The sequence below is a fragment of the Mastigoproctus giganteus genome, chromosome 14 (assembly GCF_048544385.1).
Source record: "Mastigoproctus giganteus isolate SK-2022 chromosome 14, ASM4854438v1, whole genome shotgun sequence".
Lineage (NCBI taxonomy): Eukaryota > Metazoa > Arthropoda > Arachnida > Uropygi > Thelyphonidae > Mastigoproctus > Mastigoproctus giganteus.
This window is the reverse complement of record NC_143588.1, coordinates 30933488-30947051: the sequence shown is the minus strand read 5'-3', so window position 1 is coordinate 30947051 and position 13564 is coordinate 30933488. Positions and strand designations below refer to the sequence as shown.

General features: G+C 35.6%; 1 protein-coding gene across 1 annotated transcript in view; it reads right to left on the bottom strand.

The window, feature by feature from the left end:
* Positions 1–11777, bottom strand: part of LOC150075048 (activin receptor type-1-like) — a 134758-nt gene extending 122981 nt beyond the window's left edge. Inside the window, exon 1 of the mRNA XM_090389085.1 lies at positions 11647–11777. Within this exon, the coding sequence (XP_090245211.1) occupies positions 11647–11722 (76 nt within the window). The 5' untranslated portion in view covers positions 11723–11777. The remainder of the gene's footprint in view (positions 1–11646) is intronic.
* Positions 11778–13564: the final 1787 nt, after the last annotated feature.

Sequence of the window (13564 nt, the reverse complement as noted above, 5' to 3'; positions counted from 1 at the left end):
CAACTGTTGAGCTTTACTATAGGTGGAAAATGATGCTGGCAATTTGGATGCAAGCCAATAGTGATATACAACTTTCTTATATTGAACAGTCTTAGCACATTTATAGGAAAACCAAGATTTAAATAAAGGATAATGTTTTAAGGTAGGATGTAGAATAAAAAATATTTCATTCCTACAAGAATAATTTCACTGACACAATATGAGCAAACACAGGGATCAGAATATTTAAACAGTAACCTAACCAAGGAAAAGAAGAAAAATATTGCAGGTCATCCCTTTCCACATTCTCATAAGGTTGGCAATGAGTGTGATTAATAATAGGCTCTACTGGAAAAAGAGACCACCACCAATTTGTGATCTGTGGTGCCTAGAGGGTCACTTACATTGCCTGCGTACTTTGAAGGGTTGTTTGTGAGAAAAAGATCAAGGGTGATGGGTGTGGTTAGAGCTGTCTGGTATTCTGCTAGGTAAATAAACAAGGCTGAGTGAGGTCATTAGAAGTTGCAAAAGCCCCAGCATCTTGACCAGCTAAGTTTATGTAACTAGAAAACTTAAGCTAACCAGTGTTTTGAAATTTAAAATTACCACAGAAAATGACCTCACTGTTGGGAAAGTTAGATTGTAGAAAGTCAAGTTTCAAAGAAAGGAAGTCAAAGAGTTCAGAGTAATTAGTGGAGTTGGGAGAATAGTGCACAAGTTCCTGTTGAAAAATTATATTTATATAAAAGCTGAGGTAGCACAAATTTCAATTAGCAGTGCATTTTCAAATTTGTAATTTTTTGTGGAGAAGTTGCCTTTGATTAAAGACACAGACAAAGCAATATGTGTTTTGCAGTATTAGTTCTGTCACTGAAACTGAAAGTGACAGAACCTACCAGATGTTATTAGGAAGGAAGAAAGAACTGATGTGCAGTGGGCCATGGTTGTGGAACTGGAAGAACACAAACAAGCTTGAAATATAGCAAATTATCCCAAGTCATGATGGCAATTTAACAACTGTGTTCATAGCAGTGTTGAGCAGAGGTGTATTGCTAAAAAAATAGTACCGGAATGCTCGTTCTCCAGAAGACTATATGATAACGCCACATTGATTGTACAGTAACTGAACCAGACTTCGGACTCACGGTTCATAGAACAACCAGTTCTAGCATTCAGCTCATGGCGAGTCAAAATGCAGCATTCGCACGCATCACAATATATCTCATTCATTGGATCTATTTATCTAACAAATAGTACTTTGGTAAGAAACGTTCAAGTTTTGTTGCGAAATTTATATATTTTTTAAATAAATCCATTAATTTTAAAGATTACTATTAATATACATTTTTAGTAGCAATGGGTAAAATAGATTTTTCTTTCTCCCCTTTGATTATGCCATTATTTCATAACATTAGGTATAATAAATTTAATGATGTCTGTTATGACATTTAGAAAAAAGTACTGGAACGTTGTTCCGGTGCATTCTGGCCCGAATACACCACTGGTGTTGATTGTTTGTTATTTGGGTTTTTTTTTAAGAGCATTAGCAACCAAGGCCATATTGCTCTGGAGATATGCAGTGGTCATTCCCTGACCTTTCTGCATCCTCCGTATTTGGTGGTCACAGGCTCAAACCCAGGTCTAATCAAGAAGCGTGTGCTATGCACTGCTGCTCCTGTCCACCAGACTACGGAGGCGCCCACTGGTGTTGAGTGAGAGAATATTGAGCCAGGTCAAAAATGCCAAACCTGATTTCAGACTCTCTCTCTCTCTCTCTAAGCTTTGGAAATGCTCCTGACAGCCAAGTCTAGCTGACAGGGCTATTGTTGTGAATAAACTTTGATTCACCATTTCTAAAAAGGACGAAGTCTGCAACAGTATCTTTCTTGAAGCAATCAAAATAAGTTATGTCTAATACAATATCTAAACAGAAATCCACAGACAGAAATATGCTTGGTAAGTTAATTTTTAAAAGCATACTGTACTGATAAATAATGCTATGGCTGTATGTTAATATAAAATTATTTTTCCCAGTGGAATTTAATTTTTAGTGCAGTGTGGACTTCAAAAAAAGAAACGACTTGCTTTTTCCAAAAACCTCCTGTTTTTCAGCTTTTGGGCCCCAAAACTTCCTTCCTTCCTGTTTTCACCTGCTTACAAATGTCCGATCGCCAGCTTTTTTGAAAGTAAAAAGTTGGCAGCTACATCATCATCAGCCATTTTCAATCTACTGCAGGATGAAGGCCTCTCCAGCAACTTTCCAGTTCCTTCTGTTTTGAGCACTGGCCATCCATTTACTACTCAAAAACTCATGAATTTCCACTATCCATCTCCGCCTTTGTCTTCCAGGTTTTCTTCTAGCTCCTCTTGGGTACCATTCTGTTATTTTCTTAGTCCATCTGTCATCATGTCTTTGAGCTATGTGTCCTGCCCAAGACCATTTTAGTTCTTTAGTTTTGATAAGAATGTCCTTTACTTGAGTTTGCTGCCTAATCCATGTGTTTCTCTTCTTATCTAACAGTCTGATTCCCAATATAATTCGTTCCATTCTTCGCTGTGTAGTTCTCAGCTTCCCTTCCATTCTTTTGGTGAGTGCCCAAGTTTCACTTCCATAAGTCATGGTGGGGAGTATACATTGATTCATTATTTTACGTTTCAGACAAACTGGGATATTGCTCTTCAGTATGTGACTATATTTCCTGAATGCTATCCATCCAAAATTTATTCTTCTCTTGACTTCCAGCCATTTATCATTATTACAGCTAATAACTTGTCCCAGATAAGTATATGACTCCAACTTTTCAATTACTGCTCCTTCAATCATTATTTCCCTTTCCGTGGCATACTTGTTCATCATTACTTTTGTTTTAGCCATATTCATCTTTAGTCCAAAATCCTTACTAACTGGGCATAACTGATTAAGATTTTCCTCTAATTCTTTGGGATCGTGGCTTATGACCACAATGTCATCTGCAAATCGTAAATGGTTTAGGTACTCTCTGTTCACATTGACTCCTTTCTGCGACCAGTCTAATCTTCTGAAAGCTTCCTCAAGGGCAGCAGTAAACAGCTTCAGAGATATTGTCTCTCCTTGTCGAACTCTTTTCTCGATTTTCAATTTGCTACTGTCTTTGTCTAGTCTAATAAAGTAGGTAGCACTCTCATATATTTTCTTCAAAATCATAATATATGGGGTACCTATGCCTTGTCTTTCCAGTGCCCGAAACATTGCCTTATGCTGTATGGAGTCAAATGCCTTTTCATAATCCACAAATGCCAGGCATAATGGTGTTTTATATTCATTTGCTTTCTCCATTAGCTGTGATATTACGTGAAGGTGATCCATAGTTGAGAATCCTGTCCCAAAGCCAGCTTGCTCTTTCGGTTGGTTCTCATCAAGTATTCTTTCTAATCTGTTAGTAATGACCATTGTGAACAACTTGTAGATGTGGGATAACAAGCTAATTGGTCTATAATTTCCAATTTCTGATTTATCTCCTTTCTTATGCAGCAAAACTATGATTGCATTATTCCACTGCTTAGGCGTCATACCTTTTCTAATGCACTTTGTGAAGAGCCTTGCCAGTTTTTGTGTTATGTCTCTTCCTCCCAATTTTAGCAACTCTACAGTAACTTCATCTTCGCCCGGGGCTTTCTGATTCTTCATTTTCTTCAATACATGTTCTACCTCATCAGGAAGAATATCGGGTATGTCGTATGTGTTGCTACTGTGCAATCCATCTTCCCCACTGCTGGTATCATTCCCCTGCTCCTTGTATAATTCTCTATAGTAGTCTTCTGCTATTTGAATTATGCCTTCTCTGCTGTTTATAAGTACACCATCGCTATTCTTCAGTTTCAGTATCATTTGTCTTTCTGTATTACTGCTCATGACTGCTGATTTAAATCCTTTGTTTTCCCTTAATGCTTGTTCTACTTTTCTTGTGTTAAATCTTCTTATGTCCTCTCTGAGTCTCTTTCTAATGGCTTTGCATAACTCAGTATACTCAATTTTCTCCCTGTCAGTGTTTTTCTTGTTCTTCATTTGTCGTCTTCGGTTCATCATGACAAGTGTTTCTTGACTAATTTTTTCTTCTTTGGATTTCTTTTTCCCTATAGGTTTCTTGGGCTTTATCACTTTCAGAAAGTTGTAATATTCCTCGTCGATATCTTGGTCCTGAGCAGTCTGCAGAAGCTCAAACTTGTTCTTAAGTTCCAGTACATACTGCTTTTTCTCCTCCTCTGTTATCTCAAAGACCTTTGTATTATTTACTCGAGTCAGTTTTTTCCTTTCCTTTATCTATATCAAGTGTACATCTTACCATTCTGTGATCACTTCCAACATTTACCTTATTCAGGACGGTAACATCATCACAATATATCTTCTGTTAGTGAGGATGAAGTTGATTTCATTAGTTGTTAATCCATTTGGACTCTTCCATGTCCACTTTCTGTTCACCCTTTTCTTGAAAAAAGTGTTCATTACTGACAGTCCTTGAGATTCTGCAAATTCCACAAGTCTTTCACCTCTTTTATTTCTTTCACCAATTCCAAAATTTCCTATAATTCCTCTTTCTGTGCTGTTTTGCCTTTTTGGCAGCTACAATCAAATATAAAAACCAAAACCTGAATTAAAAGCACATGCACAGAGTTAGAAAGTTATGATTAATATCAATATCTTTACATTTATTAAATTATATTTTTACATAGATATGCTTTATTGCTCACCTTTTAAACCTAAAGTGTAGGAAGTTTTCTTTCAGCCAGTGATTTGTTAATTACTAAAATAACTTGCCTCCACGAGTGGTTGAAGTTGAAAGTTAAAGGGAAATTCAAAGCTAAGCTGAATAGATACTCGTGTAGTTCTTAATTGTTTTTGGCCAGAGTACCAAAAGCCTAGGGCTTCCATGTACCACATGGCTAATACTAAACAAGGAGCAAGAGCACAGTCAGCAGCACAATGTTCTATAAAATAATAGAACAACTGATCCCAAGCTGGAAAGCAGTCCTCAATGAGCATGAACAAAGTAATGTCAGAAATGGCAAACTGTTCATTTGAACAAAATCCAATTATATTTTATCCACTGGCCATTTTGCAAATTTCTCTAACCTATCTTAACATAAGATATTTATATATTTTTTTAAAATAATTTAGAAACATTTTTATGCTAGAAAACAGTTTTTGGTGGCCAATATAACCACTTGCCAAACAAGAACATTTGTATGGGCATTTGAAGATACACTAAACAAAAAAACAAAAAAAAAAAAAAAAACACCTTCGATATCAAATAAATGTACTTCACAATAGCTAGACATTTTCTATGCTGTTATTTAGCACATGGTGCCAATTTGGTTATTCCCACTGGAAAACATGCACAACTTTCATTCTGATGAAAATTGAAATGTTGTGTACTATTTGGCAATTTTTTTAACAGCAGCATAATACTCCATGTAAAGGAAAAAAAACTGTTCAAACAGCTACTTGAAAAAATTAAGAAAAGCATCAAATGCAACCAAATTTGGTTTGTTTTGGTAATTTTTACAATTTTAGAGGTTGGATGCATAAAAGTTAACATTGCATATTAATAGTGAATAAGGTTATCCTGTAGCAATATGGAGGTCATAGTCCCACTGTATAAGGCAATTGTAAGACCACATTTGAAATACTGTGTTCAGTTACGGAGACCATCTGAAAAGAGACATTGAAATTCTTGAGAGGGTCCAAAGATGAGCAACTCGCATAGTGAGATCGGCAAAAGAGCAACCATATGAGGAAAGACTAATTATGTGGGCTACAGAGCTTGGCAACAAGGCACCTTAGAGGTGACCTGATTGAGGTTTAATGCTCTGAGATGAGTGCATGACACAGCTGTACACGAAAATGGCAGCAGGGTTGCAATGTCAAAGTACTGATACTGGGGAATGAGATGCTGACTTCCAGGTTCAAAGACACTTAAATCTTTTGATTGCTTGTTCTTGTACAGCATCCTTGCATGTGGTGCTGACTTCTCCATTTCATGAAAAGGGAAACAAAGTGGCCACTTAGTGCGGCAGGCATCTTGAGTATTTTTGGTTGTTTATCTGAACCACTAGGTTGTCTGACCTAAGTCATTTGCCAAAGTTCTAAACTGTAACTATGGGAACAATGGCAAATAGCTTTGCAGAATCGAGAAGGAACTGAAAACTGTTTTCCAGTTCCATCTGGATTCTACAAAGTGGTATAATGCCTACTGGGACAAGTTTTTGCTATTCGGAATCCAGAAGGATTTAAAACAGCATTAACACTAACCATTTTCTCCTGAGTAATTGTTCCCTATGAGAGAATATTATAAGTGATACATGTCTGGATCAGAGTTAAAAACACCTGTCTGAATATGGTTGAATTTATGAATTGTTATGATTAATGCATGTAAATTTTGTCACTAATAAAGGAAAACTGAAATTTTTAGATATTTAGTGTGGCATAAGTAGTGGTCTAAAACTGACAACAATACGATAAAAGCTTAAACCAAAAAACTCTACAGGAAGTTTAGACCCAAGTGACATATGACAAATTTTTTACACCACACAAACATTTTTAGGGATATACTTTTTTAATTAAAAAAATAACCGAAGATGCATATTGAAACTGGAGAAAATATTGGATCTACATTAATATTCAGACTGACATAATTCTAACTGATACTTCAATATTTAAATTTATGGGAAGGGTATAAAGGGCACAAATTCATGCATGATATGGTGTTAATTTGTTATGCACCAGAAGTATTTCATTATTAATCTGGAAAGAGTCTAGCTTAAACTGATTCAATTCTTATGCTTTTAAGCACATTATTGGTTATCATCAAGTGCATTATCCATTTAAATGTGCACAACTTAAGTTTACACCCCTTTCAGTCCAAAGATAGTATTAGAGTATTTACTTTAATTTTTAAATATTTTGCAGTGTGGTATTCTTGAACATCCTTAGTACAAATACTGTGGTTTGTCCATAAATAATGCCTCTTTAGCCACAAAGTTGAAATTTACATCATTTATTAAACAAATATTGAGAATTATGTATACATTATTCTATACACATCCACCTCTTTTATCAATACATTTTTATCATTGTTCTTTCCAACTCATGTATGTGCTGTGGTTAAAGGATGGACCCTGTTATTGAAGTCAGCCTGCCACTGACTTTCTCAACTCCTTATCACTCAAAAAAAGTGTTTCACATGAATGTCTCTTCAAATGTTTAAACAGAAAAAAAAAAAAAAAAAAAAAAATCAGACAAAGTCAAGTCCATGCTATATGTAGGATGAGGCAAATTCTCCGCCCTAAGTCTGCAATTTTCATTTAAGCCATATGAGCAGTGCGTGACCTGGCATTATCATGGTGTAATGTGATTTGGTATCCTTAGAGCCTTCTTCTGCTTTTTTTTTTTTTATAGGCTTATTAAGTTTATCAAATGTTTGGGAAATATCTCTCCTTATTTATAGTCTGACCTTTCTCTTAAAAAAAATCAACCAAAAGTGAGCCTTCTTTGTCGCAAAACAGTGACCATAATTTTTTGTGATGATTTGGAAATTTAATGTTTTTATTTCACTGGAAAAGACATGTCCATTCCATAGACTAGCATTTCAAATAAGGATAACAGAAGTTTCAAGTATCATCAACTGTTACTAGGCCTTTAAAATAACCTCTTGAAAGTTACTGTATTCTTGCAATAGGTCTCACAGCAGTCCATTCTTGGAGAATTTAATTTCTTTTGTTAACAGTGTAGGTACCCATTCATACTGCTCTATAATCTAATGTGTTTAAAATAATTACTACACCTCTCTTTGAACACCCTAGCGTGTGTACATCACTGCATATGTAGTTATTGTCCGATCTTTTCTGAATCATTTCATCCCAATCCTTAATATTTTATTCAGTGTACTTTGTGCGTATTTGACTTTGATCTTCTGCTCCTTGGATAGTCATAAATGTTGGCAACTCCTTTAAAACATGCAAGCCATTTACAAACATTGAACATATCAATAGTGTCTTGTTAGTATAATTTTTAAGAAATCTGGAAAGCTGAATTTTCTCCCAACTTGAAAAGGAACCCTATCACCAGTCATTTTCAGAAACAGATATCAATTTGACTGTTCAAAACTTCAGATCTGTAACAGACAGAAACTTTTATTTTATTATGTTTTTCTTAATATCTATACTAGCAATACACAAAACTTCATGATGCCAACTCAAATGCAAAAAAATCTGGGCACACAAGTGGCACCTACTTACGGACCAACCCTCGTAGTTTTACTGCCCCTACAGGACAAACTTCTTAAAAAGTTCTATAACTAACACTGCATTCTACTCATAATGTTCTTCTTTCCTCTAAGAAGTTTTAGAGGACAGTCTGTAATCAGTAGTAGTTACATGCAGTTTGAATTTTATAATTACAGGAATCATTTCAAGCTAAAAATCATAGGTAGCCACAAACTGAATGCACTTCTTCAAGTTCTCAACAAAAAATTTATTCACAGATTTAGAGAGAATATATAAGCAAACTGTAATTCATAATCAATTCAAAACTATTACCTGCATTAAAAGTTAGCCCTTTAATTGGAGTTTTCATATTTAAATGCCAATTATTAATTTCAAATGATACTAAATTTTATATAACAGTAATATTTTGTATATTTTTTTTTCTTTTATGAAACCTCCAACCATGAAAGGTACTAGAACCTATAGTACTCAGTACTGTGTGTGGATTGAAGGTTTGGAAGACAGAAGATATTTGACATTATACTGAATTTCTGTAGATCATAATTTTCAGGAAATACACATGATGGTTGCTCCAAAAAACTGAAATTGAAAGGATAAATAAGAAAGGAGAAAATTTGGTTCTGTGGATTAAGTTGGACAATAAATGGAAGTTGACTGGTTGCAGCCCATGTTTAGACTGGTTTAGATAGAGAGGGAAAAATTTGAGAAAAAAAACCCCCTTCCCATTTCACCCATCCATTCGCTCCAAATAAATATTTGTCAGTTCTGTCTTGAACTTATTTAAGTTGTTGACCTCCACTACAACAGATGGAAGTTTGTTACAACTATCAACCACCCACTGGCATTTATCTACTCTACATAGTAGATCTTCTCAAAAATACATTACCTGCAGGATATGTATTTTCTAAATAGAGCTTAACCCATTAACTGGGCCCCTGGTGTATTTAGTACACCAGAAACACAAAAATTTAAATATTTCAAATCTACAAGAATTGTCAGTGGGAATTTTAGTATTCACTTCTGATCTATATTATTATTTTTTAATTGGAAAAGTATAGTGCAAAAAAAAATGTTATGGCACAATGTCTCTCAAAAAGTATCTGCTCTATGTTACTTTTCTTTTTTCTTGCTACCACTGCTAAGATTTGGTCGTAAGGCCAAATCTTGGAGTAATTAAAAAAAAAGGCAAATGAGGTGTATTTATTTATTTTTTTCTGAATAATACAACTGTCATTTGTAATGAATTTTTCTGATCTTATACAATATAATATCAGAATTTAAGTTTCCCATTTTAAACTATTTTAGATTTTTTTTCTCTTTTCCCTACCTGATTTGGCATAAATGTTCTTACTAGTAGGCTAAAAAAGAATTCTTTATTATAATCAATATGCATTCAAAATAGTAGTTACTTTGGCTTATAACAAAAAAAATCAACTGCAATTTCTAACAATGCCACCGAGACTAGCTTCATTGTAGAGTAATATGCCTATTTGCCAGCACACACACACCCATTGGACATTTAAAATCACAAATGCCATACTCCCAAAAAATGCAGGCCCACTGTTAAGCAGGTGTCACTGTTAGGCAGGCTGTTATAAAAAGGAAATGAACACATTTCCTTGAAATATGGCATCCTAGAATGTGAGTATTTTTTATTTTAACATGTTTGCTGCCACCTAAACACGAGAGAACACGTTCACTGTGTCATAATTTCCAGAATGTAGAAAACAAATCAACATTCTACATCCCAAGCATTTCAAGAATTTGTACATAATGGTTAAAAATTAAAAGTTTGGAATTCATTACTAAAACTAACTGCTGTACTTACTTTTGTAATGAGCTGTAAATCAAAACAAACCTTAAAATTTTATAAAAAGTTTATTCATGTGCACAAACTAACATCAGTATAAACAAAATAAAAGTTACTCAGTGTGCCAATACTGAGTAGTTGTTAACTTCACATGCCTTTATGTTTACAGCACCTGTTGGTTGACTGCTTAAGAATTATTGCTTGTATATGTTATTGTTATTTGTTTTTTTTAGGAGCATTAGCAACTAAGGCCATATTGCTCCGGGATATGCGGTGGTCATTCCTTGACCTTTTCGCATCCTCCGTATTTGGTGGTGACGGGCTCGAACCCCGGTCTAATCAAGAAGCGTGTGCTACGACACTGCTGCTCCTTCCAAACTGGCTACGGAGGCACCTGCTTGTATACGTTATGGCACACCACTTAGGTGCATTTTGAATGCACATGTGCATTGCGGCACATCACTCCTAGTGCTATTTTACACATAAATGCATGTATGCAAATGTGTTAATTCATGGTGCCTCAACTACAACCACTGATGTAGTTATTATTAGCCATAAGGTGCAAGGAAGCCTACGGCTTATGCTGCACCAGCCAAAAAATATATATATATGTTCCCGAGTTACCCTGAGAGAGAGAGAGTGAGTGTCAGAAATTTAAAGGAATCACCAAGAAAGGGAAGAATGATGATAACCAGCTCAGGACCCTGGGTGTGCCAAGCCCATACTCACCAGATGTGGTCAAGAGATTAGTACCAAGGTAACTTGGGCCACTCTATATGTCATATTCATAAACTGCATGAAGGAGTGAACTTGCCCAGGCAGCAATACCTGTCATGACCTATAGCATTTGTAGCATTACCACTGCAAAAAATGAGGGGGGGGGACAAAACTGTTGAGAACCACTGGGGCCAACTACACGCAGTTTACCTGACCGCATGTGTCTAAAGTCAATCAATTTGTGCACAAGATGAAAATAGCCTACATTATATGAAACTGGTGAATCTCAGCACCACTTAATCGGATATATGGGAGTTCTGTTGTCTTTTATTTCATTCTTGGCGCTTTTGTGTGCTCTAAAACCACTGTTTAACTCAGCCATTACTCACACTACCTTTTAAGCAATATTTTATGAACTGTTTCTCTTTTAAAGGAGAAAACTATCCATTGATGTTGCTCAAAATGACCTCAACGCACTTGGGAGTATTCGCGTGGAAGTCTGTGTTAAAATGCGGAAATGAATCTTTCCTGTCATTGATAAGATTAATTTCCAACCTTTTCGAACAGGTGGCCAGCGACAAATCCACTCAGAAACGAACTGAGATGGTTCAGGAAAAGCATACATTCTTTAATCTACATGGAAATAGTTTATATGTGTTGTGAAATTTGAATTATGTTACCAAGATTACAACAAAATAGTTAAAGAACAAATTTTCAATTAAAATTCGCATAAATGAAACTTCTCATGAAAGTTCAACCCTGTTCACTTCTCTGAAAGCTGCGCTATAATAAATTCGCTCATCCATTTCTTCGATGTTAATATATTACTGGCTAATTACATATATTTAAAAAATATATATATTTAATAAGTAACTCACCGGTTCTGCCTTTCGCTATCATAATAAAGCTCAATTGTAAAAATATTCGTAACTTTTTCCACTTATAATGCGTCATTATTTATACTGAATATGATCAGCATTTATAATGCAGTTTTATAGAATACAACAATAAATTAAATTCAGCCGCGACACACCAAAAACTACTAATTCAAACATTTTGTTGACTTAAATCTTTAAAATTTAGAAAAAAAAAAAAAAAAAAAGTCAAGTTAACGATAATACTCCAAGACTTATAAGATACACCTTTCAATTCATCCCTGTTGAAATGAGCGACCTCTATAAACAAAACGAAATGCGTAAGAAAGGATGAAATACATAAGCGAAGAATACCGAAGTTCAAAAAAAAAAACTGAAACAAACGCTACACAAAAAATATTCGTGAAATAAATAAAGACCTATTTATTTATTCACTATACCTTTAGCCATAATTTATTTATTTATTTATATAACCCTTATTTATTTATTCGCTGGAGATGTGCAAATGTATCCCCAATTCACAAAGGGGATAGAAGGGTGACACGAGTAATTACAGACCAGTTAGTTTAACTTCTGTTCCGGGTAAAATAATGGAGTCACTGGTTAAAGATGCATTGCAGGATCATCTAGACAAGACTGCAGCAATAATTCAGACACAGCATGGGTTTGTTAAGGGAAAGTCTTGTCTGACAAATTTGATAGGATATTATGATGTGGTTACAAAGGAACTGGATGCAAAAAATAATTTTGATATCATATATTTGGATTTCAGGAAAGCTTTTGACACTGTTGCGCATGGAAGACTATTGTACAAATTGGAGCAGAATGGTATTAAGGGTAAGTTGCTACAATGGATAAAAGGATGGTTAAGTGGGAGAAGACAGAGGGTGGTAATCAATGGGTGCTGCTCTTCGTGGACTAATGTTATTAGTGGAGTCCCACAGGGTTCGGTGTTAGGTCCACTGTTGTTCTGTATATTTATCAATGATATTAATGAAGGTATATCAGGCTTAATGTCGAAGTTTGCAGATGATACAAAGGTTGACAGGGTTGTTAATGACAGTAATGGCAGTGTGCTACTGCAACAGGATCTAGATAATTTGGGCAGATGGGCTAAGAAGTGGCAACCTGAAGTCTAACCTTGGCAAATGCAAAGTACTGCATATGGGTAGAAGTAACCCCAGAGAAACGTACCAAATGTGTGGTACTACACTTAAGGTGGTAGAAAATGAAAAAGACCTGGGAGTAATTGTGCAGTCAGATATGAAGTTTTCTGAGCAATGCAGACAGGCTGCCAGGGCAGGTCATGGTGTTTGGTCAATGATATATAGGAATTTTGCTAGCAGGGAAAAGGAGGTGATTATCCCTCTGTATAAGGCAATGGTCAGGCCACGCCTTGAGTACTGCGTACAGGTCTGGAGGCCTCATTTTAGGAAGGATGTAGATTTACTTGAGCGTGTACAGAGAAGGGCAACAAGATTGGTGAGGGGAATGAAGGGATCATCTTACCAAGAGACGCTTAAGTTCTGCAAATTGCAGTGGCTGGAGACTAGGCACCTGCGCGGTGATCTGATTCAGGTATATATAAGGCCTTGAATGGGTTGAGCACGCTGAATTCTGATGGGATCCTTCCATTTGTTCAGATTACGAACCTAAGGGGGCATAAATTCAAATTAAGAAAAGACAGATGTAGAATAGATGTGTGGAAATTTGCCTTTAGCCAGCGGGTGGTTAATTGCTGGAACAAACTTCCATCTGTCGTTGTGGAAGTTGATAGGTTGAATAAATTTAAGGAGGAACTGGACAGGCATTTGGAGGCAATGGTGTGATTTTTTTTTTTTTTTTTTGGCTGATGCTGCATAAGCTCATACATTTGCTCTCTTGCATCACATGCCACTACTACTACTACTACTACTACCCT